The 27051-nt window shown below is 39.0% G+C and overlaps 1 protein-coding gene across 1 annotated transcript in view; it reads left to right on the top strand.

Moving 5' to 3' along the window:
* The window catches only part of MANBA (mannosidase beta), a 136938-nt gene that overhangs the window by 46027 nt on the left and 63860 nt on the right, over nt 1-27051 (top strand). The window contains exon 8 of the mRNA XM_081252712.1: nt 9642-9793. Coding sequence (XP_081108838.1) covers nt 9642-9793 — 152 coding nt within the window. The remainder of the gene's footprint in view (nt 1-9641; nt 9794-27051) is intronic.

The following is a 27051-nucleotide window of genomic DNA, read 5'->3' as shown; positions in this document are numbered from 1 at the left end:
TCTAATAATTAGTAATGCTGAGCATCTTTTCACATTCCTGTTGGCCATCAGTATGTCTTCTTTGGAAAATGTCTATTTATATCTTCTGCCTATCTTTAGATGGGGTTATTTGTTTTTTCTGATATTGAGCCACACGAGCTGTTTGTGAATTTTGGAGGTTAATCCCTTGTCAGTTGCATCATTTGCAAATATTTTCTCCCAGTCCATAGGTTGTCTTCTCATTTTGTTTATGGTTTCCTTTGCTCTGCAGAAGCCTGTAAGTTTGATTAGGTCCCATTTGTTTATTTTTGCTTTTATATCTATTGCCCTGGGAGACTGACCTAAGAAAACATTGATATGATTTATGTCAGAGAATGTTTTGCCTGTGCTCTCTTCTAGGAGTGGTATGGTGTCATGTCTTATATTTAAGTATATAAGCCATTTTGAGTCTATTTTTGTGTATGGTATGAGACCATTCTCTTCATAATGGATTTTTTTTTCACACACACTGTATTTTATTTTTACAAGTGATAAATAAACTGACACCAAGCATTGTAAATGGATGACCACAACAAAAGCAACAATGATTGCAATTACCAAACACGAAACACACTCATACTATGTCATAATATTGACATTCAGTCCAGTAATCCTCCACTGTAACATCTCCTTTACTTTGCAGTGAAAATGGATTTGTATATTTTTTGCCTCTGAGTCCTTGTGGGATTTTTTTTTTATTCAAACAGAAACTCACAAAAATTATAATCATCCTCATCAGTTCACTCACTCGCATGTAATTAATTTTTTTTTCATCTTGATCTTTTGTTAGCACTTTTATGAATTCATCAGTTTTCTATTAGAGTTCTGAAAATGCTTATTCATTCAGTTCAGCAGTATAGTCAGTTACCAGAAACCTGTACTTGTCAGAGCCTTTTCCATGAATTCCTTGAAGATGAAACCCTTTTATAGGAACATTTTTGTGAAAGCATCAGAGTACACCCAGAACTGTCTGTAAATGACAAAAGACTTAAAAATGACCACAGTTGGGCTTCCCTGGTGGCGCAGTGGTTGAGAGTCCGCCTGCCGATGCAGGGGACACCGGTTCGTGCCCTGGTCCAGGAAGATCCCACGTGCTGCGAAGTGGCTGGGCCCGTGAGCCATGGCCACTGAGCCTGCGTGTCCGGAGCCTGTGCTCCGCAACGGGAGAGCCCACAACAGTGAGAGGCCCGCGTACTGAAAAAAAAAAAAAAAAAAAGACCACAGTTAAAGATTTGATGAAAGTTCATAATAATGCAATTGACAAGGAAATTTAGTTATTTCTGAGATATACATTTTAAAGTAATAACTAGAATTATGACTTATACCAGAACATATAAGATTATTAGAAATTTCATGTAATGTCTGAAACATTTATATTAACATATTTCCATACAAATAACCCAAAGAAAGTTTAATATTAGTTGTTTTTGTTTGTTTCTTTGTTTTTTTATACTACAGGTTCTTATTAGTCATCAATTTCATACACATCAGTGTATACATGTCAATCCCAATCGCCCAGTTCAGCACACCACAATCCCCACCCCACCATGGTTTTCCCCCCTTGGTGTCCACATGTTTCTTCTCTACATCTGTGTCTCAACATCTGCCCTGCAAACTGGTTCATCTGTACCATTTTTCTAGGTTCCACATACATGTGTTAATATACGATATTTGTTTTTCACTTTCTGACTTACTTCACTCTGTATGACAGTCTTCAGATCCATCCACATCTCAAAAAATGACCCAGTTTTGTTCCTTTATGTGGCTGAGTAGTATTCCATTGTATATATGTACCACAACTTCTTTATCCATTCATCTGTCGACAGGCATTTAGGTTGCTTCCATGACCTGGCTATTGTAAATAGTGCTGCAGTGAACATTGGGGTACATGTGTCTTTTTGAATTATGGTTTTCTCTGGGTATATGCCCAGTAGTGGGATTGCTGGATCATATGGTAATTCTGTTTTTAGTTTTTTAAGGAACCTCCATACTGTTCTCCATAGTGGCTGTATCAATTTACATTCCCACCAACAGTGCAAGAGGGTTCCCTTTTCTCCACCCCCTTTCCAGCATTTGTTGTTTGTACGTTTTCTGATGATGCCCATTCTAACTGGTGTGAGGTGATACCTCATTGTAGTTTTGATTTGCATTTCTCTAATAATTAGTGATGTTGAGCAGCTTTTCATGTGCTTCTTGGCCATCTGTATGTCTTCTTTGGAGAAATGTCTAGTTAGGTCTTCTGCCCATTTTTGGATTGGGTTGTTTGTTTCTTTAATATTGAGCTGCATGAGCTGTTTATATATTTTGGAGATTAATCCTTTGTCCGTTGATACGTTTGCAAATATTTTCTCCCATTCTGAGGGCTGTCTTTTCATCTTGTTTACAGTTTCCTTTGCTGTGCAAAAGCTTTGAAGTTTCATTAGGTCCCGTTTGTTTATTTTTCTTTTTATTTCCATTACTCTAGGAGGTGGATCAAAAAAATCTTGTAGTGATTTATGTCAAAGAGTGTTCTTCCTATGTTTTCCTCTAAGAGTTTTATAGTGTCCGGTCTTACATTTAGATCTCGAATCCATTTTGAGTTTATTTTTGTGTATGGTGTTAGGGAGTGTTCTAATTTCATTCTTTTACATGTACCTGTCCAGTTTTCCCAGCAGCACTTATTGAAGAGACTGTCTTTTCTCCATTGTATATCTCTGTCATAGATTAGTTGACCATAGGTGTGTGGGTTTATCTTTGGGCTTTCTATCTTGTTCCATTGATCTATGTTTCTGTTTTTGTGCCAGTACCATATTGTCTTGATTACTGTAGCTTTGTAGTGTAGTCTGAAGTCAGGGAGTCTGATTCCTCCAGCTCCGTTTTTTTTCCCTCAAGACCGCTTTGGCTATTCGGGGTCTTTTGTGTCTCCATACAAATTTTAAGATGATTTGTTCTAGTTCTGTAAAAAATGCCATTGGTAATTTGATAGGGATTGCATTGAATCTGTAGATTGCATTGGGCAGTATACTCATTTTCACAATATTGATTCTTCCAATCCAAGAACATGGTATATCTCTCCATCTGTTGGTATCATCTTTAATTTCTCTCATCAGTATCTTATAGTTTTCTGCATACAGATCTTTTGTTTCCCTAGGTAGGTTTATTCCTAGGTATTTTATACTTTTTGTTGCAATGGTAAATGGGAGTTCTTGCATAATTTCTCTTTCAGATTTTTCATCATTACTATATAGGAATGCAAGAGATTTCTGCGCATTAATTTTGTATCCTGCAACTTTACCAAATTCACTGATTAGCTCTAGTAGTTTTCTGGTGGCATTTTTAGGATTCTCTATGTATAGTATCATGTCATCTGCAAACAGTGACAGTTTTACTTCTTCTTTTCCACCTTGGATTCCTTTTATTTCTTTTTCTTCTCTGATTGCCATGGCTAGGACTTCCAAAACGTTGTTGAATAATAGTGGTGAGAGTGGACATCCTTGTCTCGTTCCTGATCTTAGAGGAAATGCTTTCAGTTTTTCACCATTGAGAATGATGTTTGCTGTGGGTTTGTTGTATATGGCCTTTATTATGTTGAGGTAGCTTCCCTCTATGCCCACTTTCCGGAGAGGTTTTATCATAAATGGGTGTTGAATTTTGTCAAAAGCTTTTTCTGCATCTATTGAGATGATCATATGGTTTTTATTCTTCAATTTGTTAGTATGGTGTATCACATTGATTGATTTGCGTATGTTGAAGAATCCTTGCATCCCTGGGATAAATCCCACTTGATCATGGTGTATGATCCTTTTAATGTGTTGTTGGATTCTGTTTGCTAGTATTTTGTTGAGGATTTTTGCATCTATATTCATCAGTGATATTGGTCTGTAATTTTCTCTTTTTGTAGTATCTTTGTCTGGTTTTGGTATCAGGGTGATGGTGGCCTTGTAGAATGAGTTTGAGAGTGTTCCTTCCTCTGCAGTTTTTTGGAAGAGTTTGAGAAAGATGGGTGTTAGCTCTTCTCTAAATGTTTGGTAGAATTTCCCTGTGAAGCCATCTGGTCCTGGACTTTTGTTTGCTGGACGATTTTTAATCACAGTTTCAATTTCATTACTTGTGATTGGTCTGTTCATATTTCCTGTTTCTTCCTGGTTCAGTCTTGGAAGGTTATACCTTTCTACGAATTTGTCCATTTCTTCCAGGTTGTCCCTTTTATTGGCATAGAGTTGCTTGTAGTAGTCTCTTAGGATGCTTTGTATTTCTGCAGTGCCTGTTGTAACTTCTCCTTTTTCATTTCTAATTTTATTGATTTGAGTCCTTTCCTTCTTTTTCTCAATGAGTCTGGCTAATGGTTTATCAATTTTGTTTATCTTCTCAAAGAACCAGCTTTTAGTTTTATTGATCTTTGCTACTGTTTTCTTTGTTTCTATTTCATTTATTTCTGCTCTGATCTTTATGATTTCTTTCCTTCTGCTAACTTTGGGTTTTATTTGTTCTTCTCTCTCTAGTTCCTTTAGGTGTAAGGTTAGATTGTTTACTTGAGATTCTTCTTGTTCCTTGAAGTAGGCTTGTATAGCTATAAACTTCCCTCTTAGAACTGCTTTTGCTGCATCCCATAGGTTGTTTTTGTTTTTGTTTTTGTGGTATGCGGGCCTCTCACTGTTGTGGCCTCTCCTGTTGTGGAGCGCAGGCTTCGGACGTGCAGGCCCAGCGGCCATGGCTCACAGGCCCAGCCGCTCCGCGGCATGTGGGATCCTCCCGGACCGGGGCACGAACCCATGTCCCCTGCATCGGCAGGCAGACTCTCAACCACTGCGCCACCAGGGAAGCCCCCATAGGTTTTGGATCACCGTGTTTTCATTGTCATTTGTCTCTAGGTATTTTTTGATTTCCTCTTTGATTTCTTCACTGTTCTCTTGGTTATTTAGTAACGTATTGTTTAGCCTCCATTAGTTTGTGTTTTTTACGTATTTTTCCCTGTAATTCATTTCTAATCTCATAGCACTGTGGTCAGAAAAGATGCTTGATATGATTTCAGTTTTCTTAAATTTACTGAGGCTTGATTTGTGACCCAAGATGTGACCTATCCTGTAGAATGTTCCATGTGCACTTGAGAAGAAAGTGTAATCTGCTGGTTTTGGATGGAATGTCCTATAAATATCAATTAAATCTATCTTGTCTGTTGTGTCATTTAAATCTTCTCTTTCCTTATTTATTTTCATTATGGATCATCTGTCCATTGGTGTAAGTGAGGTGTTAAAGTCCCCCAGTATTATTGTGTTACTGTTGATTTCCTCTTTTATAGCTGTTAACAGTTGCCTTATGTATTGAGGTGCTTCTGTGTTGGGTGCATATATATTTATAATTGTTATATCTTCTTCTTGGATTGAACCCTTGATCATCATGTAGTGTCCCTCCTTGTCTCTTGTAACACTGTTTATTTTAAAGTGTTTTATCTGATATGAGTATTGCTACTCCAGCTTTCTTTTGATTTCCATTTGCATGGAATATCTTTTTCCATCCCCTCACTTTCAGTCTGTATGTGTCCCTAGGTCTGAAGTGGGTCTCTTGTAGACAGCTATGTAATATGGGTCTTGTTTTTGTATCCATTCAGCAAGCATGTGTCTTTTGGTTGGAGCATTTAATCCATTCATGTTTAAGGTAATTATCGATATGTATGTTCCTATGACCATTTTCTTAATTGTTTTGGGTTTGTTTTTGTTGATCCTTTTCTTCTCTTGTGTTTCTCACTTAGAGAAGTTCCTTTAGCATTTGTTGTAGAGCTGGTTTGGTGGTGCTGAATTCTCTTAGCTTTTGCTTGTCTGTAAAGCTTTTGATTTCTCCATCAAATCTGAATGAGATCCTTGCTGGGTAGAGTAATCTTGGTTGTAAGTTCTTCCCTTTCATCACTTTAAGTATATCATGCCACTCCCTTCTGGCTTGTAGAGTTTCTGCTGAGAAATCAGCTGTTAACCTTATGGGAGTTCCCTTGTATGTTACTTGTTGTTTTTCCCTTGTTGCTTTCAATAATTTTTCTTTGTCTTTAATTTTTGTCAATTTGATTACTATGTGTCTTGGTGTGTTTCTCCTTGGGTTTATCCTGTATGGGACTCGCTGTGCTTCCTGGACTTGGGTGGCTATTTCCTTTCCCATGTTAGGGAAGTTTTCGACTATTATCTTTTCAAATATTTTCTCAGGTCCTTTCTCTCTCTCTTCTCCTTCTGGGACCCCTATAATGCGAATGTTGTTGCATTTAATGTTGTCCCAGAGGTCTCTTAGGCTGTCTTCATTTCTTTTCATTCTTTTTTCTTTATTCTGTTCAGCAGCAGTGGGTTCCACCATTCTGTCTTCCAGGTCACTTATCCATTCTTGTGCCTCAGTTATTCTGCTATTGATTCCTTCTAGTGTAGTTTTAATTTCAGTTATTGTATTGTTCATCTCTGTTTGTTTGTTCTTTAATTCTTCTAGGTCTTTGTTAAACATTTCTTGTATCTTCTCGATCTTTGCCTCCATTCTTTTTCTGAGGTCCTGGATCATCTTCACTAGCATTATTCTGAATTCTTTTTCTGGAAGGTTGCCTATCTCCACTTCATTTAGTTGTTTTTCTGGGGCTTTATCTTGTTCCTTTATCTGGTACATAATCCTATGCCTTTTCATCTTGTCTGTCTTTCTGTGACTGTGGTTTTTGTTCCACAGGCTGCAGGATTGTAGTTTTTCTTGCTTCCCATAATGGATTTTTTATCCATGTATGTTATTGTAATATAATACATTGGTTATTTGAAAAATGTTGGTGTCTGGAGATTTTTAAATGTTTTCAAATGTTAAGCCATTTTAGTATATAAATCACATTCAAATTTGTTAACATTACCATTGATGACTTTTGGGAAGCTCTCAAGCTCATGGTTGTGTGTACAAGTTTTCCTAAATCCTAATTTTTAACTGTTACTTGCTTGAACTGACAAGACTCACTTCAGTCATTTTCGAGAAAATGTCTACCAAGTCACCAAGTCTGAATAACCATAGTTTGTCTGGCAGTTCTTTCAAGTTAAAAGAACCAGGTTTTATAAACCAGATGGCTAATTCAGCTTACAACTCAAACTGTGGCCCAGATACTTTTCCTTAAGACATCCATCATGCGTGATGCTTTATTCATAGTTCCTATTTCATCTTACAGTCTAGTACAGTGATGTGTACTCAAGGTTGGGGTTTAATAGAATTAATAAATTTTATTGCTTTATCAAGGACATCCTGAAGTGAAACTGCCCCCCCCCCGCAATAATGCATGAAAGTGAAGGATAAAATGGCTACTAGCACAGTTTGGAGGCACTGCCTTAATTTTTGCCAAGGCACCAGCTGTGTTACCCACTGTAAAACTCTCTCAGCTAATATGTGTGCTTCTCCAGCAAATGCAGTGTGAAAACCAACCCTATGAGATACTCTAGTGCTTTGTCATTTCTAGTTTGAAAAACATTATAATACAATGTAAAACAATGTATTACAACGTAATAAAGAATGTTAGCCTTTTGAAGATTTTACCCGTCTAAGTTTAAAATATTCAGTTCCTTTTTCTTTATACTTAGAATGATTGGTCTCAAAATGATACTACAACATAACTGGCACCATAAATAGTATTTTTTAAATGTTCCATTGCATAAGATACAATAAGATAAATTATTAACATCTACAAAGTAGAGGGCAATATGGCTTTCATCACAATCTCATTTCTTATTTATCATTTCACCCAGTTTCTTTAGAGTAGATTCCTCCCTTCCTTGAGTCAGAAGACTCTCTGATATGTCAGCTTCATTTTTTTCATCACTTTTAAATGTAGACAGTGTGTTTGTAGGTGAGAATGTTAGTCTTCTAATCCCATTTTAAGACAGCAATTTAAGACAAAAATTAGGAAAAAGTACATTAAAAGTAAGTTTTCTTTTAGAATGAGATAAAATATTATTGTTTAAATGAGTCTCAATTAAAATTTCTTTTTATTTGAAAACTTAAGAATATTACATGAAACAAGTTAACAAAAGGTACCTAGTCCTTTTGTGTTTCTGCGTAAGTTGCAAGGAAAACTTTGAGATTCAAAATAAGAATTTATTGAACAGTAATGAGGCTACAGAGGTTATAGCAGGAATAACCAGCGGCAGCTAGTAAGAGCACAGTAGTACTGAGAACAAATTGAGTTAATCTCTGGAAATGTACCTCTTCATACCCTCAACCTCTGCTAGAGAAGTAGAACACACCAGAATACACAAGCACACATTCCATTAGCTGTCAGAATGACCATGTCATTGCACATCACATAGCTTCTGGAAAATTCCACTGTATACTCAAAAGAAAGTAAGAGTGAAAAAGGCAAATGATGTTTTAGCTTTACTGTGAAAATAATTTTGAACTCAGGAAACCCGTTGAAAGGTTCCCAGGGATCTCATATGGTCCCCTGGCCACATTTAAAGAACTGCTGTTCTAGATGTTTGAATCTACCATCAAGATGTTTTAAAAGTTACCTCTGAAAGTAACCATTATTTTTTTACATTTTTGCATCCTAAAACAGGTGTGGTAATTCCATGTCAATATCCTCCTCATCCGGGCCTTGTTCTGTGTCTTCTCATAAAGTTAACTCTGATATCTTTTGTCATGTCATATTAATTAGGGCAAGGGTCAGAAAGTGGAAGAATGGTGGACACTTTCATTACATGAAATAAGTTGATTTATTAATTATTTTTAACTAGAGAAGAAATGCATAATCTTGGTTTCAAGACGGGCTTTGTTGGTATATAACTGTGTCCCTCAGTACTTGATCCAGTTTATGGCTGGAAAGAATGAAGATTTGGATAAGAATGTCAATCTTTTCTATCTAAGGTCTTGCTGCTCACTTCTTAACTGTAGGGAAACCTGGCTGGACTGTCACAGGGACAAAGGTCTCAGCTTCTTCTCACATAGCAAGGATAACACTGGACTGTGTACTTCCATCTTTTCTTCCAGTTGGAGCACCACTTACATCTCCAGTCTCCATATCAGTGCTGTCTCAGACATTGAGTTTGATGTGATAATTAGTTAAGATTAAATTGCCCATTAAACAAAATGACTTTATAATAATGTGCTATTAAAATTGGACAGTTGTTAAATTATGAAATACCTTGTACTGTATTTCTTTGATTCTAAGATACATGTTTTGGCACATTTTAATAACACTGAAATGAGAATGTGTGTTTCAAAGATGCATCAAATTAACTGGTGACATATTTTCCCCACTTTTGTGAAATAGTATCAATTTTTGTTTTAATTTTGAAGTGTTATCTCAAATATATTTCTTTTGACATAATTGCAAATGCCTACATCATGGGGAAGACTACAGTATATTTCACTCTTTAATGGTTTCTGTATTTTTCTTTTCAAAGAGAAATAACAGGACCTGGCAATAATTTATTTATATATATATTTTCTAAAATGTGCACTTCCATATTAAGTGCTTCATAGCAGATAGAAAATTAACACTAATTTATGTTCATGTAAACTGCTTGGAAGTTTACTTTAAAAAAAATCTCTTTTGCTTATTTTTTTAAGGCTATAGTAAACAATACAGTTTGGTTTTGTCATGTGCTTATGTTTTAAATTTCATATTCATTATTTAATTCTGTTAATAATAGGTTTATTTTAGGACAGTGGAACTTATAGAAGAGCCCATAAAAGGATCTCGTGGTCTGAGTTTCTACTTCAAAATTAATGGACTTCCCATATTTCTGAAAGGCTCGAATTGGATCCCCCCAGATTCATTCCAGGATCGAGTAACCTCTGCCTTGTAAGTTATCATCTTTTATTTCTTGTTCCTCTTCATATTATCAGTCCCACAGAGCTTAAGAGCTACTCATTTTAACTTTTTTAGTTCCAGTGGAAGGAACCAAGAGGTAATATATAATTCTAGGATGATGGAAACTTTGGAAAGGATTTTAAAATCATTTATTTCATTCTCATGAGCTATAGGTAGTCTTACAGCTAAACTATTTGAGACTTCTGAAATCATCCAACTTTTATAAATTGTTTCTAGAGGAACAAGAAAATGACTAATGCACATTTTGGATAGTTAGCCCCTTTGGGGGAAAAAATACGATTACATTTGGATTTTTTTTTTGAAGAATACCTTTTTTTTTCACACTTAAAAAAATGGGAACCCATATTTACCTTTTCATGCTAAGGTATTTGCATATTCTTTCAATTTTACCTTAATAAAGAGAACTAAAGAAATTAAAAAATTCAAAGTGTTTTTCTGAAGCTTTGAGAATAGAACTTAACAAGAAAGTATTTCCTGATTAGGTTTATAAACTACTATCTTTGTAATAGTGAAAATAAGCTTTGTAAAGTGAAAATAAACAAATTTAACTTATTTAAATGTACAAACATGCATTCACGTATATTATGTTTAGAATGTAGATGTGGTTGGTAAGTAAACTCTAATTTTGCCAAAAGTTGTAGTAATATCCTTTTACTTCAAAATGTGTATAATGTTTTGAATTTCATATGAAAATGAAATAATTCTCCAGACACAACACAGATAATTTGCTGACTCTTCTTTTCAAATGCTCCTTTCCACTCCTGGCAGGTTGGCAGTGGCTGTACAGCACAGTTAGGTCAATTAGTAAACCTGCCCATAGGTGCTTTTGCTGGGAGCACAGTGCTCTGAGTGCATGGTCATCCTGTTACTGGTCTTTTTCCTTCCTTTCTGAATGCTGTTCTGGAAATGGAGGGTACATGCTCTCAACGTGGCTGAAAATTTCTGTACTTACCTGAGGATGATGTGAATAGAAATTGGAAAAGCAGAAAGGAAGTTTACTAGATAAAAGAGTACTGGACTGGAGGAATTGTAAAAAGGGATGAGAGAGAGCTAAATACTAATATTCAAAATTTGATTTTTATCCTATAGTTTGAAATGGTTATATAAAATAAGCACATACTTTCCAAGGTTTACAGTATTTTTCTACAGGAGTAACTTTAAGACAGAAATTTAGGATTCAAGATGGTGGAGGAGCAGGTAGACGTGGAGTTCATCTCTCTCCATGGATGCATCAGGAATACATCTATAGATACAACAATTCTCACTGAACACCAGTTGAAAACTAGCAGAAGACCTTGGACAATGGAAAGGACTAGAAAGATCCCTGCATAACTGGGTAGGATGGAAAAAAGGAAGGGAGAAGGAGGAGGAGAGGAAGCGGGATGGGACCTGCACCCCCAGGAGATGGGAGCTGAAGCAGAGGAGAGATTCCCGAATGTGGGGAAACCCCCTCTCTAATGGGGATACCCCCTCTCCGATGGGGAAATCCACTGGGACAGAATGGAAGCATTTGACGCCGTCGGAAGAGCTTGAAGCTGCTGATCTGTGGCAGACAGAACAGAGTGAGAACTACACAGACGGTCCATACCTCAGCCCTATGTGCCCCGGACTGGGATGTGTGTTCACAGGTGTGCAAGGGGGCTGGGAGCTGGTGTGTGGGGATTGGAGAACAGGCCCAGAGCGAGAACTGCTGTTCGTTGTGGCGAGACGGACTGAGGGGATGGGAGGGAAGAAATCTGCAGCAGGGAATGCCTATGGAGGAAGACTGGACTGCCATGGAAGCAGGGCACTACTGCTGAGTCCCACGCAGGGGGAGGAGCCACTATTGTAACCTCTCCCTCCCCACATGTCGCTGCCTGCCAACAACAATAAAAGAAGCCCGCTCAGGGCTGGCTCTTGTGCGCTGGCTGCTGAGACATAAAAAAGGCCCCTCAGAGCTGGCCCTCATGTGCTGGCTGCAGGGCAATTAAAAAAAAAAAACAACCACCCTCTCAGGGCTGGCCCTTACATGCCTGCTGCTGGGTGCCAGAAAAACCCCAGCCAGGGCTGGCCCTCACATGCCTTATGCTGAGTGCTGGAAAAGGCCCTCACTGGGGCCAAATCTCTTGCACCTATGGCCGCTGGCTCCCCTGTGCATTTGGCGCCGCTGGGGCACCTGTGATCCAAGCAGTCATACCACCTCTGCACCCGGTCCTCACAGGGCCAGGCCCAGGAGCTCCAAGGCAGCCTCAGGACCAGACTCCTGTGGGCGGACCACACGCAGAGGTGGGGATAAAACCAAAGCTGTACCCCAGGGATGGGGTGACTAAGGAAGAGGATGGAAAATCTTTCCATCAGCTGTACAAGCTGCAGATTAAATCCCCATGATCAGCTAGGAAGACCCTGCATTTATGGAACATCTGAGTAGACAATGAGTGTTCCCACAAATGAAAACGGTCCAGCTCTGGCAGCTGTGGACGTTGGGGGCAGCACACGCAGGAACTGGGCCACATCAGAGTCAGAGGGGTCCCCACAGGGCCCACAGCAGGTCCAGAGACCAGCCCAGAGGCAGATGGGGTGCTCCTGGGGAGGCGGAGGGGGGCTATGGCTCACGGCGTGTGCAAGGACCTTCACAGCAGAGACCCCAGGGAAACATAATTATTACTATTTATTTTATTATGTTTTGATTCATTCTGTTGTTGGTTCTGGCTTCTCTTTTTTTTTTTTCCTTTGGTTTCTTTTTCTTTCTTTTTGTGTTCTTGTTTTAGTTTTTTTTTTTTAATTTAGTCTTTTGGGATCTCTGTGTTTTATAATGTATTTATTTTGTTATATATTTCTATTTTTACTTTGCTTTTCTGTTGTTCTGTGTTCTTTTCCCTTATGTTTTTCTTCCTCTTTTTCTTTAATTTTTGTAATATTTCCATTTCTATTTTGCTTTTCTGTTCTGTGTTTTTTCCCTTTTTATTTTATTATTATTATTTTAAAATCATTTTTATCAGTTTGTTCTATTTCCTTGCTTTATTCTTCAGTGGGCACACTGCTTTGGTTTTGTTTTTAGGTTATGTGTTTTTGTTAGTATTAATCCTAATTGTTTGATTTCATTTTTGAGTTCTATTTGTCTGGTTGTTCTCTTGCTTTTTGTTTTATTTGCCTCTGTTTTTGTTTCTTTTACGTGTGTATTTCCTTGTTTCTGTTTTTGTTTGTTTGGTTTTGTTTTTAACATTTCTCTGGGGTTTTGTTTGTCTTTTTTTTCTTTAATATATTTCCTATTTTATTATTACTTTTTTAGATTTCTGTTCCTACGTTGCTTTTCTGTTCTGTCTTCTTTCCGCTTTCTCTTTCTCTTCTTTTTCTTTTTTAAAATGTCATTTTTTTCAGTTTGTTTTGTTTCCTTGCTTTATTTGGTTGGCACTCTGCTTTGGTTTTGTTTTTTGGTTTTGGGTTTTTGTCGGCTTTCTTCTTAATTGCTTGATTTTGTTCTTGGGTTCTTTTGTTTGTCTGGTTGTTCTCTTGCTATTTGCTTTACTTGGTTCTGTTTTTGTTTCTTTGTGTGTGAGCATTTCCTTGTTTCTGTTTCTATTTGTTTGATTTTACTTTTTACCATTTGGAGTTTTGTTAGACTTAAAAAAAATTTTTTTTAAACCCCTTTATTGCTGGGACAAGCAACTTGCAGGGTGTTGGTCCCTCGACCAGAAGTTGGGCCTGAGGCTCTGGAGTGGGAGCACTGAGTCCAGGATGCTGGACTAGTAGAGAATTTCCAGCCCCAGGGAAGATTAACCTCTGAGAGCTCTCACAGAGGCCTCTATCTGAATCTAAGACCCGGCTTCACCCAACTGCCAGCAGCTCCCAGTGCTGGACTTCTCACACCAAACAACAAACAAGACAGGAACACAAACGCACCCATCAGCACACAGACTACCTAAAGTCATACTAAGCTCACAGACACCCCAAAACATACCACCTGACACGGCCCTGCTCATCAGAGGAAAAAGACTCAGCTCCACCCACCAGAATGCAGGCACCAGTCCCTCCCATCAGGAGGCCTACACAAGACATTGGACCAACCCCACCACTGGGGGCAGAGAACAGAAGCAAGAGGAACTACGACCCTGCAGCCTAGGGAAAGGAGACCTCAAATACTGTGAATTAGACAAAATGAGAAGACAGAGAAATATCTTACAGGCAAAGGAGCAAGATAAAAACCCACAAGACCAAATAAATGAAGAGAAAATAGGCAAACTACCTGAAAAAGAATTCAGAGTAATGATAATAAAGATGATTCAAAATCTTAGAAATATAATAGACAAAATACAAGAAACATTTAACAAGGACCTAGAAGATCTAAAGAGCAAACAAACAGTAATGAACAACACAATAACTGAAATTAAAAATACTCTAGAAGGAATCAATAGCAGAATAACTGAGGCAGAAGAATGGATAAGTGAGCTGGAAGATAGAATGGTGGAAATAACTGCCACATAGCCGAATAAAGAAAAAAGAATGAAAAGAATTGAGGACAGTCTCAGAGACCTCTGGGACAACATTAAATGCACCAACATTTGAATTGAAGGAGTCCCAGAAGAAGAAGAAAAAAAGAAAGGGTCTGAGAAAATATTTGAAGAAATTATAGTTAAAAACTTCCCCAACATGGGAAAGGAAATAGTCAAGTCCAGGAGATGCAGAGAGTCGCATACAGGATAAACCCAAGGAGAAACACGCTGAGACACATATGACTCAAACTAACAAAAATTAAACACAAAGAAAAAATATTAAAATCAGCAAGGGAAAAGCAACAAATAATATACAAGAGAATCCCCATAAGGTTAACAGCTGATCTTTCAGCAGAAACTCTACAGGCCAGAAGGGAGTGGCAAGATATATTTAAAGTGATGAAAGGGAAAAACCTACAACCAAGATTACCCTACCCAGCAAGGGTCTCATTAAGATTTGACAGAGAAATCAAAAGCTTTACAGACAAGCAAAAGTTAAGAGAATTCAGCACCACCAACCAGCTTTACAACAAATGCTAAAGGAACTTCTCTAGGCAGGAAACACACGAGAAGGAAAAGACCTACAAAAACAAACCAAAAACAATTAAGAAAATGGTAATAGGAATATACATATCAATAATTACCTTAAATGTAAATGGATTAAATGCCCCAACAAAAAGACACAGACTGGCTGAATGGATACAAAAACAAGATCCGTATATATGCTGTCTACTGGAGACCCACTTCAGACCTAGGGACACATACAGACTGAAAGTGAGGGGATGGAAAAAGATATTCCATGCAAATGGAAATCAAAAGAACACTGGAGTAGCAATTCTCATATCAGACAAAATAGACTTTAAAATAAAGACTATTATAAGAGACAAGGAAGTACACTATATGATCAAGGGATCAATCCAAGAAGATATAACAATTGTAAATATCTGTGCATCCAACATAGGAGCACCTCAATACATAAGGCAAATACTAACAGCCATAAAAGGGGAAATCAACAATAACACAGTAATAGTAGGGTGACTTTAACACCCCACTTACACCAATGGACAGATCATCCAAAATGAAAATAAACAAGGAAACACAGCTTTAAATAGCACACTAGACCAGATGGACTTAATTGCTATTTATAGGACATTCCGTCCAAAAACAACAGAATACACTTTCTTCTCAAGTGCACATGGAACATTCTGCAGGATAGATCACATTTTGGGTCACAAATCAAGCCTCAGTAAATTTAAGAAAATTGAAATCATATCAAGCATCTTTTCTGACCACAACATTATGAGACTAGATATCAATGACAGGAGAAGAACTATAAAAAATACAAACGCAAGGAGGCTAAACAATACGCTACTAAATAACCAAGAGATCACTAAAGAAATCAAAGAGGAAATCAAAAGTACCTAGAAACAAATGATAATGAAAACACGATGACCCAAAACCTATGGGATGCAGCAAAAGCAGTTCTAAGAGGGAAGTTTATAGCAATACAATCCTATCTCAAGAAATAAGAAATATCTCAAATAAATGACTTAACCTTACACCAAAAGCAATTAGAGAAAAACAAAAAAACCCCAAAGTTAGCAGAAGGAAAGAAATCATAAAGATCAGATCAGAAATAAAGGAAAAAGAAATGAAGGAAACAATAACAAAGATCAATAAAACTAAATGCTGGTTGTTTGAGAACATAAAGAAAATTGATAAACCATTAGCCAGACTCATCAGGAAAAAAAGGGAGAAGGCTCAAATCAACAGAGTTAGAAATGAAAAAGGAGAAGTAACAACTGACACTGCAGAAATACAAAGTGTCATAAAAGACTACTACAAGCAACTCTACGCCAATAAAATGGACAACCTGGATTAAATGGACAAATTCTTAGAAAAGGACAACCTTCCAAGACTGAAACAGGAAGAAATAGAAAACATGAACAGACCAATCACAAGTAATGAAATTAAAACTGTGGTTAACAATATTCCAACAAACAAAAGCCCAGGGCTAGATGGCTTCACAGGCAAATTCTGTCAAACATTTAGAGAAGAGCTAACACCTATCCTCAAACTCTTCCAAAATATAGCAGAGGGAGGAACACTCCCAAACTCATTTTATGAGGCCAACATCACCCTGATACCAAAACCAGACAAAGATGTTGCAAGGAAAGAAAACTACAGGCCAATATCACTGAACATAGATGCAAAAATCCTCAACAAAATACTAGCAAACAGAATCCAACCACACATTAAAAGGATGATACACCATGATCAAGTGGGGTCTATCCCAGGAATGCAAGGATTCTTCAACATATGTAAGTCAGTCAATGTGATACACCATATTAACAAACTCAAGGATAAAAACCATATGATCATCTCAATAGATGCAGAAAATAACATTCCATTTTACATATGTGCCACATCTTCTTTATCCATTCATCTGTTGATGGGCATTTAGGTTGCTTCCATGTCCTGGCAATTGTAAATAGTGCTGCAATGAACATTGTGGTACATGTATCTTTTTGAATTATGATTTTCTCAGGATATATGCCCAGTAGTGGGATTGCTGGGTCATATGGTACTTCTATTCAGTGCAATCTCTATCAAATTACCAATGGTATTTTTCACAGAACTAGGACAAAAAAATTTACAATTTGTATGGAAACGCAAAAGACCCTGAATAGCCAAAGCAATCTTGAGAAAGAAAAACAGATCTGGAGGAATCAGGCTCCCTGACTTCAGACTATACTACAAAGCTACAGTAATCAAGACAGTATGGTACTGGCACAAAAACAGAAATATAGATCAATGGAAATGGATAGAAAGCCCAGAGATAAACCCACGCACATATGGTCACCTTATCTTTGACAAAGGAGGCAAGAATATACAATGGAGAAAAGACAGTCTCTTCAGTAAGTGGTGCTGGGAAAACTGGACGTGTAAAAAATGAAATTAGAATACTCCCTAACACCATACACAAAAATAAACTCAAAATGGATTAAGACCTAAATGTAAGGCCAGACACTGTAAAACTCTTAGAGGAAAACATAGGCAGAACACTCTATGACATAAATCACAGCAAGATCCTTTTTGACCCATGTCCTAGAGAAATGGAAATAAAAACAAAAATAAACAAAGGTCCTAATGAAACTTAAAAGCTTTTGCACAGCAAAGGAAACCATAAACGACAGGAAAAGACAACCCTCAGAATGGGAGAAAATATTTGCAAATGAAGCAACTGACAAAGGATTAATCTCTAAAATTTACAAGCAGCTCATGCAGCTCAATATCAAAAAAACAAACAACCCAATCCAAAAATGGGCAGAAGACCTAAATAGACATTTCTCCAAAGAAGACATACAGATTGCCAACAAACACATGGAAGGATGCTCAACATCACTGATCATTAGAGAAATGCAAATCAAAACTACAATGAGGTATCACCTCACACCAGTCAGAATGGCCATCATCAAAAAATCTAGAAACAATAAATGCTGGAGAGGGTGTGGAGAAAAGGGAACCCTCTTGCACTGTTGGTGGGAAAGTAAATTGTTACAGCCACTATGGAAAACAGTGTGGAGGTTCCTTAAAAAACTGAAAATAGAACTACCATATGACCCAGCAATCCCACTACTGAGCACATACCCTGAGAAAACCAGAATTCAAAAAGAGTCATGTACCACAATATTCATTGCAGCTCTATTTACAATAGCCAGGACATGGAAGCAACCTAAGTGTCCATTGACAGATGAATGGATAAAGAAGATGTGCCACATATATACAATGGAATATTACTCAGCCATAAAAAGGAACGAAATTGAGTTATTTATAATGAGGTGGATGGACCTAGCGTCTGTCATAAAGAGTGAAGTAATTCAGAAAGAGAAAAACAAATACTGTATGCTAATGCACATATATGGAATCTAAAGAAACGGTACTGATGAACCTAGTGGCAGGGCAGGAATAAAGACACAGACGTAGAGAACTGACTTGAGGACACAGGGGGCGAAGAGGAAGCTGGGATGAAGTGGGAGAGTAGCACTGACATATATACACTACCAAATGTAAAATAGCTAGTGGGAAGCAGCTGTATAGCACCGGGAAATCAGCTCAATGCTTTGTGATGACCTAGAGGGGTGGGATAGGGAGGATGGGAGGGAGGCTCAAGAGGGAAGGGATATGGGGATATATGTATACATATAGCTGATTCACTTTGTTGTACAACAGAAACACAACATTGTGAAGCAATTATATTCCAATAAAGATATTAAAAAAATAAATATACAAAAAAAAAAGAAAACAAAAATTTAGTTTTAAAAATAGTGTAATAGAATGACTGAAATTTAGAAGGCATAGAAAAGATTTCACCCATAATTTTTCTTTTTTTTTTTTAAAGTTTATTTATTTTTTTTTTAAATTAGTTTCTGCTTTATAACAAAGTGAATCAGTCATACATATACATCTGTTCCCACATCCCTTCCCTCATGCATCTCCCTCCCTCCCACCCTCCCCATCCCACCCCTCCAGGCGGTCACAAAGCACCGAGCTGATCTCCCTGTGCTCTGCGGCTGCTTCCCACTATCTATCTACCTTACGTTTGGTAGTGTATATATGTCCATGCCTCTCTTTCGCTTTGTCACAGCTTACCCTTCCCCCTCCCCATATCCGCAAGTCCATTCTCAAGTAGGTCTGTGTCTTTATTCCCGTTTTGCCCCTAGGTTCTTCATGACATTTTTTTTTTTTTAATTCCGTATATATGTGTTAGCATACGGTATTTGTCTTTCTCTTTCTGACTAACTTCACTCTGTATGACAGACTCTAGGTCTATCCACCTCATTACAAATAGCTCAGTTTCGTTTCTTTTTATGGCTGAGTAATATTCCATTGTATATAGGTGCCACATCTTCTTTATCCATTCATCCGATGATGGACACTTAGGTTGTTTCCAGCTCCGGGCTATTGTGAATAGAGCTGCAATGAACATTTTGGTACATGTCTCTTTTTTTTTTTTTTTTTTTTTTTTTACTTTTTATTTTATATTGGAGTATAGCCGATTAACAATGTTGTGATAGTTTCAGATGCACAGCAAAGGGACTCGGCTATACATATGCATGTACCCATTCTCCCCCAAACTCCCCTCCCATCCAGACTGCCACATAACATTGAGCAGAGTCCCCTGTGCTATATAGTAGGTCCACTGGTTATCCATTTTTTTTTAAGTTTATTTATTTATTTTTTAAATTAGTTTCTGCTTTATAACAAAGTGAATCAGTCATACATATACATCTGTTCCCACATCCCTTCCCTCATGCATCTCCCTCCCTCCCACCCTCCCCATCCCACCCCTCCAGGCGGTCACAAAGCACCGAGCTGATCTCCCTGTGCTCTGCGGCTGCTTCCCACTATCTATCTACCTTACGTTTGGTAGTGTATACACGTCCATGCCTCTCTTTCGCCTTGTCACAGCCCACCCTTCCCCCTCCCCATATCCTCAAGTCCATTCTCAAGTAGGTCTGCGTCTTCATTCCCGTTTTGCCCCTAGGTTCTTCATGACATTTTTTTTTAAAATTCCGTATATATGTGTTAGCATACGGTATTTGTCTTTCTCTTTCTGACTAACTTCACTCTGTATGACAGACTCTAGGTCTATCCACCTCATTACAAATAGCTCAGTTTCGTTTCTTTTTATGGCTGAGTAATATTCCATTGTATATATGTGCCACATCTTCTTTATCCATTCATCCGATGATGGACACTTAGGTTGTTTCCAGCTCCGGGCTATTGTGAATAGAGCTGCAATGAACATTTTGGTACATGTCTCTTTTGGAATTATGGTTTTCTCAGGGTATATGCCCAGTAGTGGGATTGCTGGGTCATATGGTAGTTCTATTTGTAGTTTTTTAAGGAACCTCCATACCGTTCTCCATAGTGGCTGTACCAATTCACATTCCCACCAGCAGTGCAAGAGTGTTCCCTTTTCTCCACACCCTCTCCAGCATTTATTGTTTCTAGATTTCTTGATGATGGCCATTCTGACTGGTGTGAGATGATATCTCATTGTAGTTTTGATTTGCATTTCTCTAATGATTAATGATGTTGAGCATTCTTTCATGTGTTTGTTGGCAGTCTGTATATCTTCTTTGGAGAAATGCCTATTTAAGTCTTCTGCCCATTTTTGGATTGGGTTGTCTGTTTTTTTGCTATTGAGCTGCATGAGCTGTTTATAAATTTTGGAGATTAATCCTTTGTCAGTTGCTTCATTTGCAAATATTTTCTCCCATTCTGAGGGTTGTCTTTTCCTGTCGTTTATGGTTTCCTTTGCTGTGCAAAAGCTTTGAAGTTTCATTAGGTCCCATTTGTTTATCTTTGTTTTTATTTCCATTTCTCTAGGAGGTGGGTCCAAAAGGATCTTGCTGTGATTTATGTCATAGAGTGTTCTACCTATGTTTTCCTCTAAGAGTTTGATAGTTTCTGGCCTTACATTTAAGTCTTTAATCCATTTTGAGCTTATTTTTGTGTATGGTGCTAGGGAATGATCTAATCTCAAACTTTTACATGTCCCTGTCCAGTTTTCCCAGCACCACTTATTGAAGAGGCTGTCCTTTCTCCACTGTACATTCCTGGCTCCTTTATCAAAGATAAGTTGGCCATATGTGCGTGGGTTTATCTCTGGGCTTTCTATCCTGATCCACTGATCTATCTTTCTGTTTTTATGCCAGTACCAGACTGTCTTAATTACTGTAGCTTTGTAGTATAGTCTGAAGTCAGGGAGCCTGATTCCTCCAGCTCCGTTTTTCGTTCTCAAGATTGCTTTAGCTATTCGGGGCCTTTTGTTTTTCCAAACAAATTTTGAAATTTTTTGTTCTAGTTCTGTGAAAAATGCCATTGGTAGTTTGATAGGGATTGCATTGAATCTGTAGATTGCTTTCGGTAGTAGAGTCATTTTCACAATATTGATTCTTCCAATCCAGGAGCATGGTATATCTCTCCATCTATTTGTATCATCTTTAATTTCTTTCATCAGTGTCTTATAGTTTTCTGCATACAGGTCTTTTGTCTCCTTAGGTAGGTTTATTCCTAGATATTTTATTCTTTTTGTTGCGATGGTAAATGGGAGTGTTTTCTTGATTTCATTTTCAGATTTTTCATCATTAGTGTACAGGAATGCCAGAGATTTCTGTACATTAATTTTATATCCTGCTACTTTACCAAATTCATTGATTAGCTCTAGTAGTTTTTCGGTAGCAACTTTAGGATTCTATGTATAGTATCATGTCATCTGCAAACAGTGACAGCTTTACTTCTTCTTTTCCAATTTGGATTCCTTTTATTTCCTTTTCTTCTCTGATTGCTGTGGCTAAAACTTCCAAAACTATGTTGAATAAGAGTTGTGAGAGTGGGCAGCCTTGTCTTTTTCCTGATCTTAGTGGAAATGGTTTCAGTTTTTCACCATTGAGGACAATGTTGGCTGTGGGTTTGTCATATATGGCCTTTATTATGTTGAGGAAAGATCCCTCTATACCTACTTTCTGCAGGGTTTTTATCATAAATGGGTGTTGAATTTTGTCGAAAGCTTTCTCTGCATCTATTGAGATGATCATATGGTTTTTCTCCTTCAACTTGTTAATATGGTGAATTACATTGATTGATTTGCGTATATTGAAGAATCCTTGCATTCCTGGGATAAACCCCACTTGATCATGGTGTATGATCCTTTTAATGTGCTGTTGGATTCTGTTTGCTAGTATTTTGTTGAGGATTTTTGCATCTATGTTCATCAGTGATATTGGCCTGTAGTTTTCTTTCTTTGTGACATCCTTGCCTGGTTTTGGTATCAAGGTGATGTCGGCCTCGTAGAATGAGTTTGGGAGTGTTCCTCCCTCTGCTATATTTTGGAAGAGTTTGAGAAGGATAGGTGTTAGCTCTTCTCTAAATGTTTGATAGAATTCACCTGTGAAGCCATCTGGTCCTGGGCTTTTGTTTGATGGAAGATTTTTAATCACAGTTTCAATTTCAGTGCTTGTGATTGGTCTATTCATATTTTCTATTTCTTCCTGAGTCAGTCTTGGCAGGTTGTGCATTTCTAAGAATGTGTCCATTTCTTCCAGGTTGTCCATTTTATTGGAATAGAGTTGCTTATAGTAATCTCTCATAATCTTTTGTATTTCTGCAGTGTCAGTTGTTACTTCTCCTTTTTCATTTCTAATTCTATTGATTTGAGTCTTCTCCCTTTTTTTCTTGATGAGTCTGGCTAATGGTTTGTCAATTTTGTTTATCTTCTCAAAGAACCAGCTTTTAGTTTGGTTGATCTTTGCTATCGTTTCCTTCATTTCTTTTTCATTTATTTCTGATCTGATCTTTATGATTTCTTTCCTTCTGCTAGCTTTGGGGTATTTTTGTTCTTCTTTCTCTAATTGCTTTAGGTGCAGGGTCAGGTTGTTTACTCGAAATGCTTCCTGTTTCTTAAGGTGGGATTGTATTGCTATAAACTTCCCCCTTAGAACTGCTTTTGCTGCGTCCCATAGGTTTTGGGTCGTCGTGTCTCCATTGTCATTTGTTTCTAGGTATTTTTTAATTTCCTCTTTGATTTCTTCAGTGATCACTTCGTTATTGAGTAGTGTATTGTTTAGCCTCCATGTGTTTGTATTTTTTACACATCTTTTCCTGTAATTGATGTCTAGTCTCATAGCATTGTGGTCGGAGAAGATACTTGATACAATTTCAATTTTCTTAAAATTACCGAGGCTTGATTTGTGACCCAAGATATGATCTATCCTGGAGAATGTTCCATGAGCACTTGAGAAAAATGTGTATTCTGTTGTTTTTGGATGGAATGTCCTATAAATATCAACTAAGTCCATCTCGTTTAATGTATCATTTAAAGCTTGTGTTTCCTTATTTATTTTCATTTTGGATGATCTGTCCATTGGTGAAAGTGGGGTGTTAAAGTCCGCTACTATGATTGTGTTACTGTCGATTTCCCCTTTTATGGCTGTTAGTATTTGCCTTATGTATTGAGGTGCTCCTATGTTGGGTGCATAAATATTTACAATTGTTATATCTTCTTCTTGGATCGATCCCTTTATCGTTATGTAGTGTCCTTCCTTGTCTCTTCTAATAGTCTTTATTTTAAAGTCTATTTTGTCTGATATAAGAATTGCTACTCCAGCTTTCTTTTGATTTCCATTTGCATGGAATATCTTTTTCCATCCCTTTACTTTCAATCTGTATGTGTCTCTAGGTCTGAACTGTGTCTCTTGTAGACAGCATATATATGGGTCTTGTTTTTGTATCCATTCAGCCACTCTGTGTCTTTTGGTGGGAGCATTTAGTCCATTTACATTTAAGGTAATTATTGATATGTATGTTCCTATTCCCATTTCCTTAATTGCTTTGGGTTCGTTATTGTAGGTATATTCCTTCTGTTGTGTTTCTTGCCTAGAGAAGTTCCTTTAGCATTTGTTGTAAAGCTGGTTTGGTGGTGCTGAACTCTCTCAGCTTTTGCTTGTCTGTAAAGGTTTTAATTTCTCCATCAAATCTGAATGAGATCCTTGCTGGGTAGAGTAATCTAGGTTGCAGGTTTCTCTCCTTCATCACTTTAATTATGTCCTGCCACTCCCTTCTGGCTTGTAGGGTTTCTGCTGAGAGATCAGCTGTTAACCTGATGGGGATTCCCTTGTGTGTTATTTGTTGTTTTTGCCTTGCTGCTTTTAATATGATTTCTTTGTGTTTAATTTTTGACAGTTTGATTAATATGTGTCTTGGTGTATTTCTCCTTGGATTTATTCTGTATGGGACTCTCTGTGCCTCCTGGACTTGATTAACTATTTCCTTTCCCATATTGGGGAAGTTTTCAACTATAATCTCTTCAAATATTTTCTCAGTCCCTTTCTTTTTCTCTTCTTCTTCTGGAACCCCTATAATTCGAATGTTGGTGCGTTTAATGTTGTCCCAGAGGTCTCTGAGACTGTCCTCTGTTCTTTTCATTCTTTTTTCTTTATTTTGCTCTGCATCAGTTATTTCCACTATTTTATCTTCCACCTCACTTATCCGTTCTTCTGCCTCAGTTATTCTGCTATTGATCCCATCTAGAGTATTTTTCATTTCATTTATTGTGTTTTTAATCGATGCTTGATTCATCTTTAGTTCTTCTAGGTCCTTGTTAACTGTTTCTTGCATGTTATCTATTCTATTTCCAAGATTATGGATCTTGGAAATAGAATCTTGGATCAGCTTTACTATCATTATTCTGAATTCTTTTTCAGGTAGACTGCCTATTACCTCTTCATTTGTTAGGTCTGGTAGGTGTTTATCTTGCTCCTTCACCTGCTGTGTGTTTTTCTGCCTTCTCATTTTGCTTATGTTACTGTGTTTGGGGTCTCCTTTTTGCCGGCTGCAGATTCGTAGTTCCCGTTGTTTTTGGTGTCTGACCCCAGTGGCTAAGGTTGTTTCAGTAGGTTGTGTAGGCTTCCTGGTGGGGGGGACTAATTCCTGTGCTCTGGTGGTTGAGGCTCGATCTTGTCTTTCTGGTGGACAGGTCCACGTCTGGTGGTGTGTTTTGGGGTGCCTATGGCCTTATTATGTTTTTAGGTAGCCTCTCTGCTAATGGGTGGGGTTGTGTTCCTGCCTTGCTAGTTGCTTGGCATAGGGTGACACGCACTGTAGCTTGCTGGTCGTTGACTGAAGCTGGGTGCTGGTGTTGGGATGGAGATCTCTGGGAGATTTTCGCTGCTTGATATTATGTGGAGCTGGGAGGTCTCTTGTGGACCCGTGTCCTGAAGTTGGCTCTCCCACTTCAGAGGCACAGCACTGGCTCCTGGCTGCAGCACCAAGAGCCTTTCATCCACCCGGCTCAGAATAACAGGGAGAAAAAGTAGAAAGAAAGAATTAGTAGAAGAAAGAAAGAGAGAGGGAAAGAAAGGAAGAAGGGAAGAAAGGAAGGAAGGAAGGAAGAAAGAAAGGAGGGAGGGAGGGAGGAAGGATGGAAAGAAAGAAGGAAAGAAAGGAGGGAGGGAGGGAGGAAGGAAAGGAAGAAAGACAGGAGGGAGGGAGGAAGGAAAGAAAAAGAAAGTGGAAAGAAGAAGGGTGGGAGGGAGGAAAGAAAAAGAAAGAAGGAAAGGAGGAGCGGAGGGAGGGAGGGAGGAAGGGAGAGTAGGAAAAAAAGAAAGAGCAGGTAAAGTAAAATAGAATAAAGTATGAAATATAGTAGCGTTATTAAAATTAGAAAGTAATTATTGAAAAAAAAAAAAAAACCGGACCGATAGAACCCTGGGACATATGGTGGAAGCAAAGCTATACAGAGAGAATCTTACACAGAAGATTACACATACACATTCACAAAAAGAGAGCAGGGGGAAAAATCAAAAATCTTGCTCTCCAAGTCCACCTCCTCAATTTGGGATAATTCGTTGTAAAAAGAGGAAAAGGGCGAGAAGTCTGAAATCTTGCTCTCTAAGTCCACCTCCTTAATTTGGAATAATTCGTTGTAAAAAGAGGAAAAGGGGGGAAAGTCTTAAATCTTGTCCTCAAAGTCCACCTCCTCAATTTGGGATAATTCGTTGTAAAAAGAGGAAAAGGGCGAGAAGTCTGAAATCTTGCTCTCTAAGTCCACCTCCTTAATTTGGAATAATTCGTTGTAAAAAGAGGAAAAGGGGGGAAAGTCTTAAATCTTGTCCTCAAAGTCCACTTCCTCAATTTGGGATGATTCGCTGTCCATTCATGCACTCCACAGACGCAGGGCACATCAAATGGACCGTGGAGCTTTAATCCGCTGCCTCCGAGGCTGCACAGAGAGATTTCCCTGCCTCTGCTCTCACAGCTCCCGGGTCTCAGCCTTGGACCTGGCCCCGCCTCTGCGCGTAGGTCGCCGGAGGGCGTCCGTTCTTCGCTCAGACAGGACGGGTTTAAAGGAGCCGCTGATTCGGGGGCTCTGGCTCACTCAGGCAGAGGGGAGGGAGGGCCGCGCAGTGTGGGGCGGGCCTGCGGCGGCAGAGGCCGGCGTGACGTTGCAGCAGCCCGTGGCGCTCCGTGCGCTTTCCCGGGAAAGCCGTCCCCGGGTCTCGGGGACCCCGGCAGTGGCGGGGTGCACAGGCCCCCCGGAAGGCGGGGCGGACAGTGACCCGCGCTCGCACACAGGCCCCGCGGCGGCGGCGGCGGGCCGCGGCGGGTGGCGGCGGGCGGCGGCGGCGGCGGCCCAACGCCCGTCTCCGAGGTCCGTGCCTTACCCGCGGCTCGTGCCTGTCTCCGGCGCTTCCCCAAGCAGCCCTCTTAATGCCCTCTCCTCGCGCACCAGGAAACAAAAGGGAAAAAAGTCTCTTGCCTCTTCAGCAGCTCCAGACCCTTTCCCCGGACTCCCTCCGGGCTAGCCGTGGTGCACTAACCCCTTCAGGCTCTCTTCCTGCCGCCAGCCCCAGTCCTCTCCCTGCGCTCCGACTGAAAGCCGATACCCGAGCCTCAGCTCCCAGCCCCGCCCGCCACGGCGGCCGAGCAGACAAGCCTCTCGGGCTGGTGTGTGCCTGAGGGCACCGGTCCTCTGTGCCAGAATCTCTCCTCTTTGCCCTCCGCACCCCTGTTGCTGTGCTCTCCTCCGCTACTCCGAAGCTTTCCCCCTCCGCCACCTGCAGTCTCCGCCCGCGAAGGGGCTTGTAGTGTGTAGAAACCTTCCCCCCTTCACGGCTCCCTCCCACTGGTGCAGGTCCCGTCCCTATCCTATTGTCTCTGTTTATTCTTTTTTTCTTTTGCCCTACCCAGGTA

Source organism: Mesoplodon bidens, assembly GCF_964165515.1.
Source record: "Mesoplodon bidens genome assembly, chromosome: 1".
In the NCBI taxonomy this organism is placed as follows: domain Eukaryota; kingdom Metazoa; phylum Chordata; class Mammalia; order Artiodactyla; family Ziphiidae; genus Mesoplodon; species Mesoplodon bidens.
Note: the sequence above shows the minus strand (reverse complement) of the source record. Positions and strands in the feature narration are given on the sequence as shown.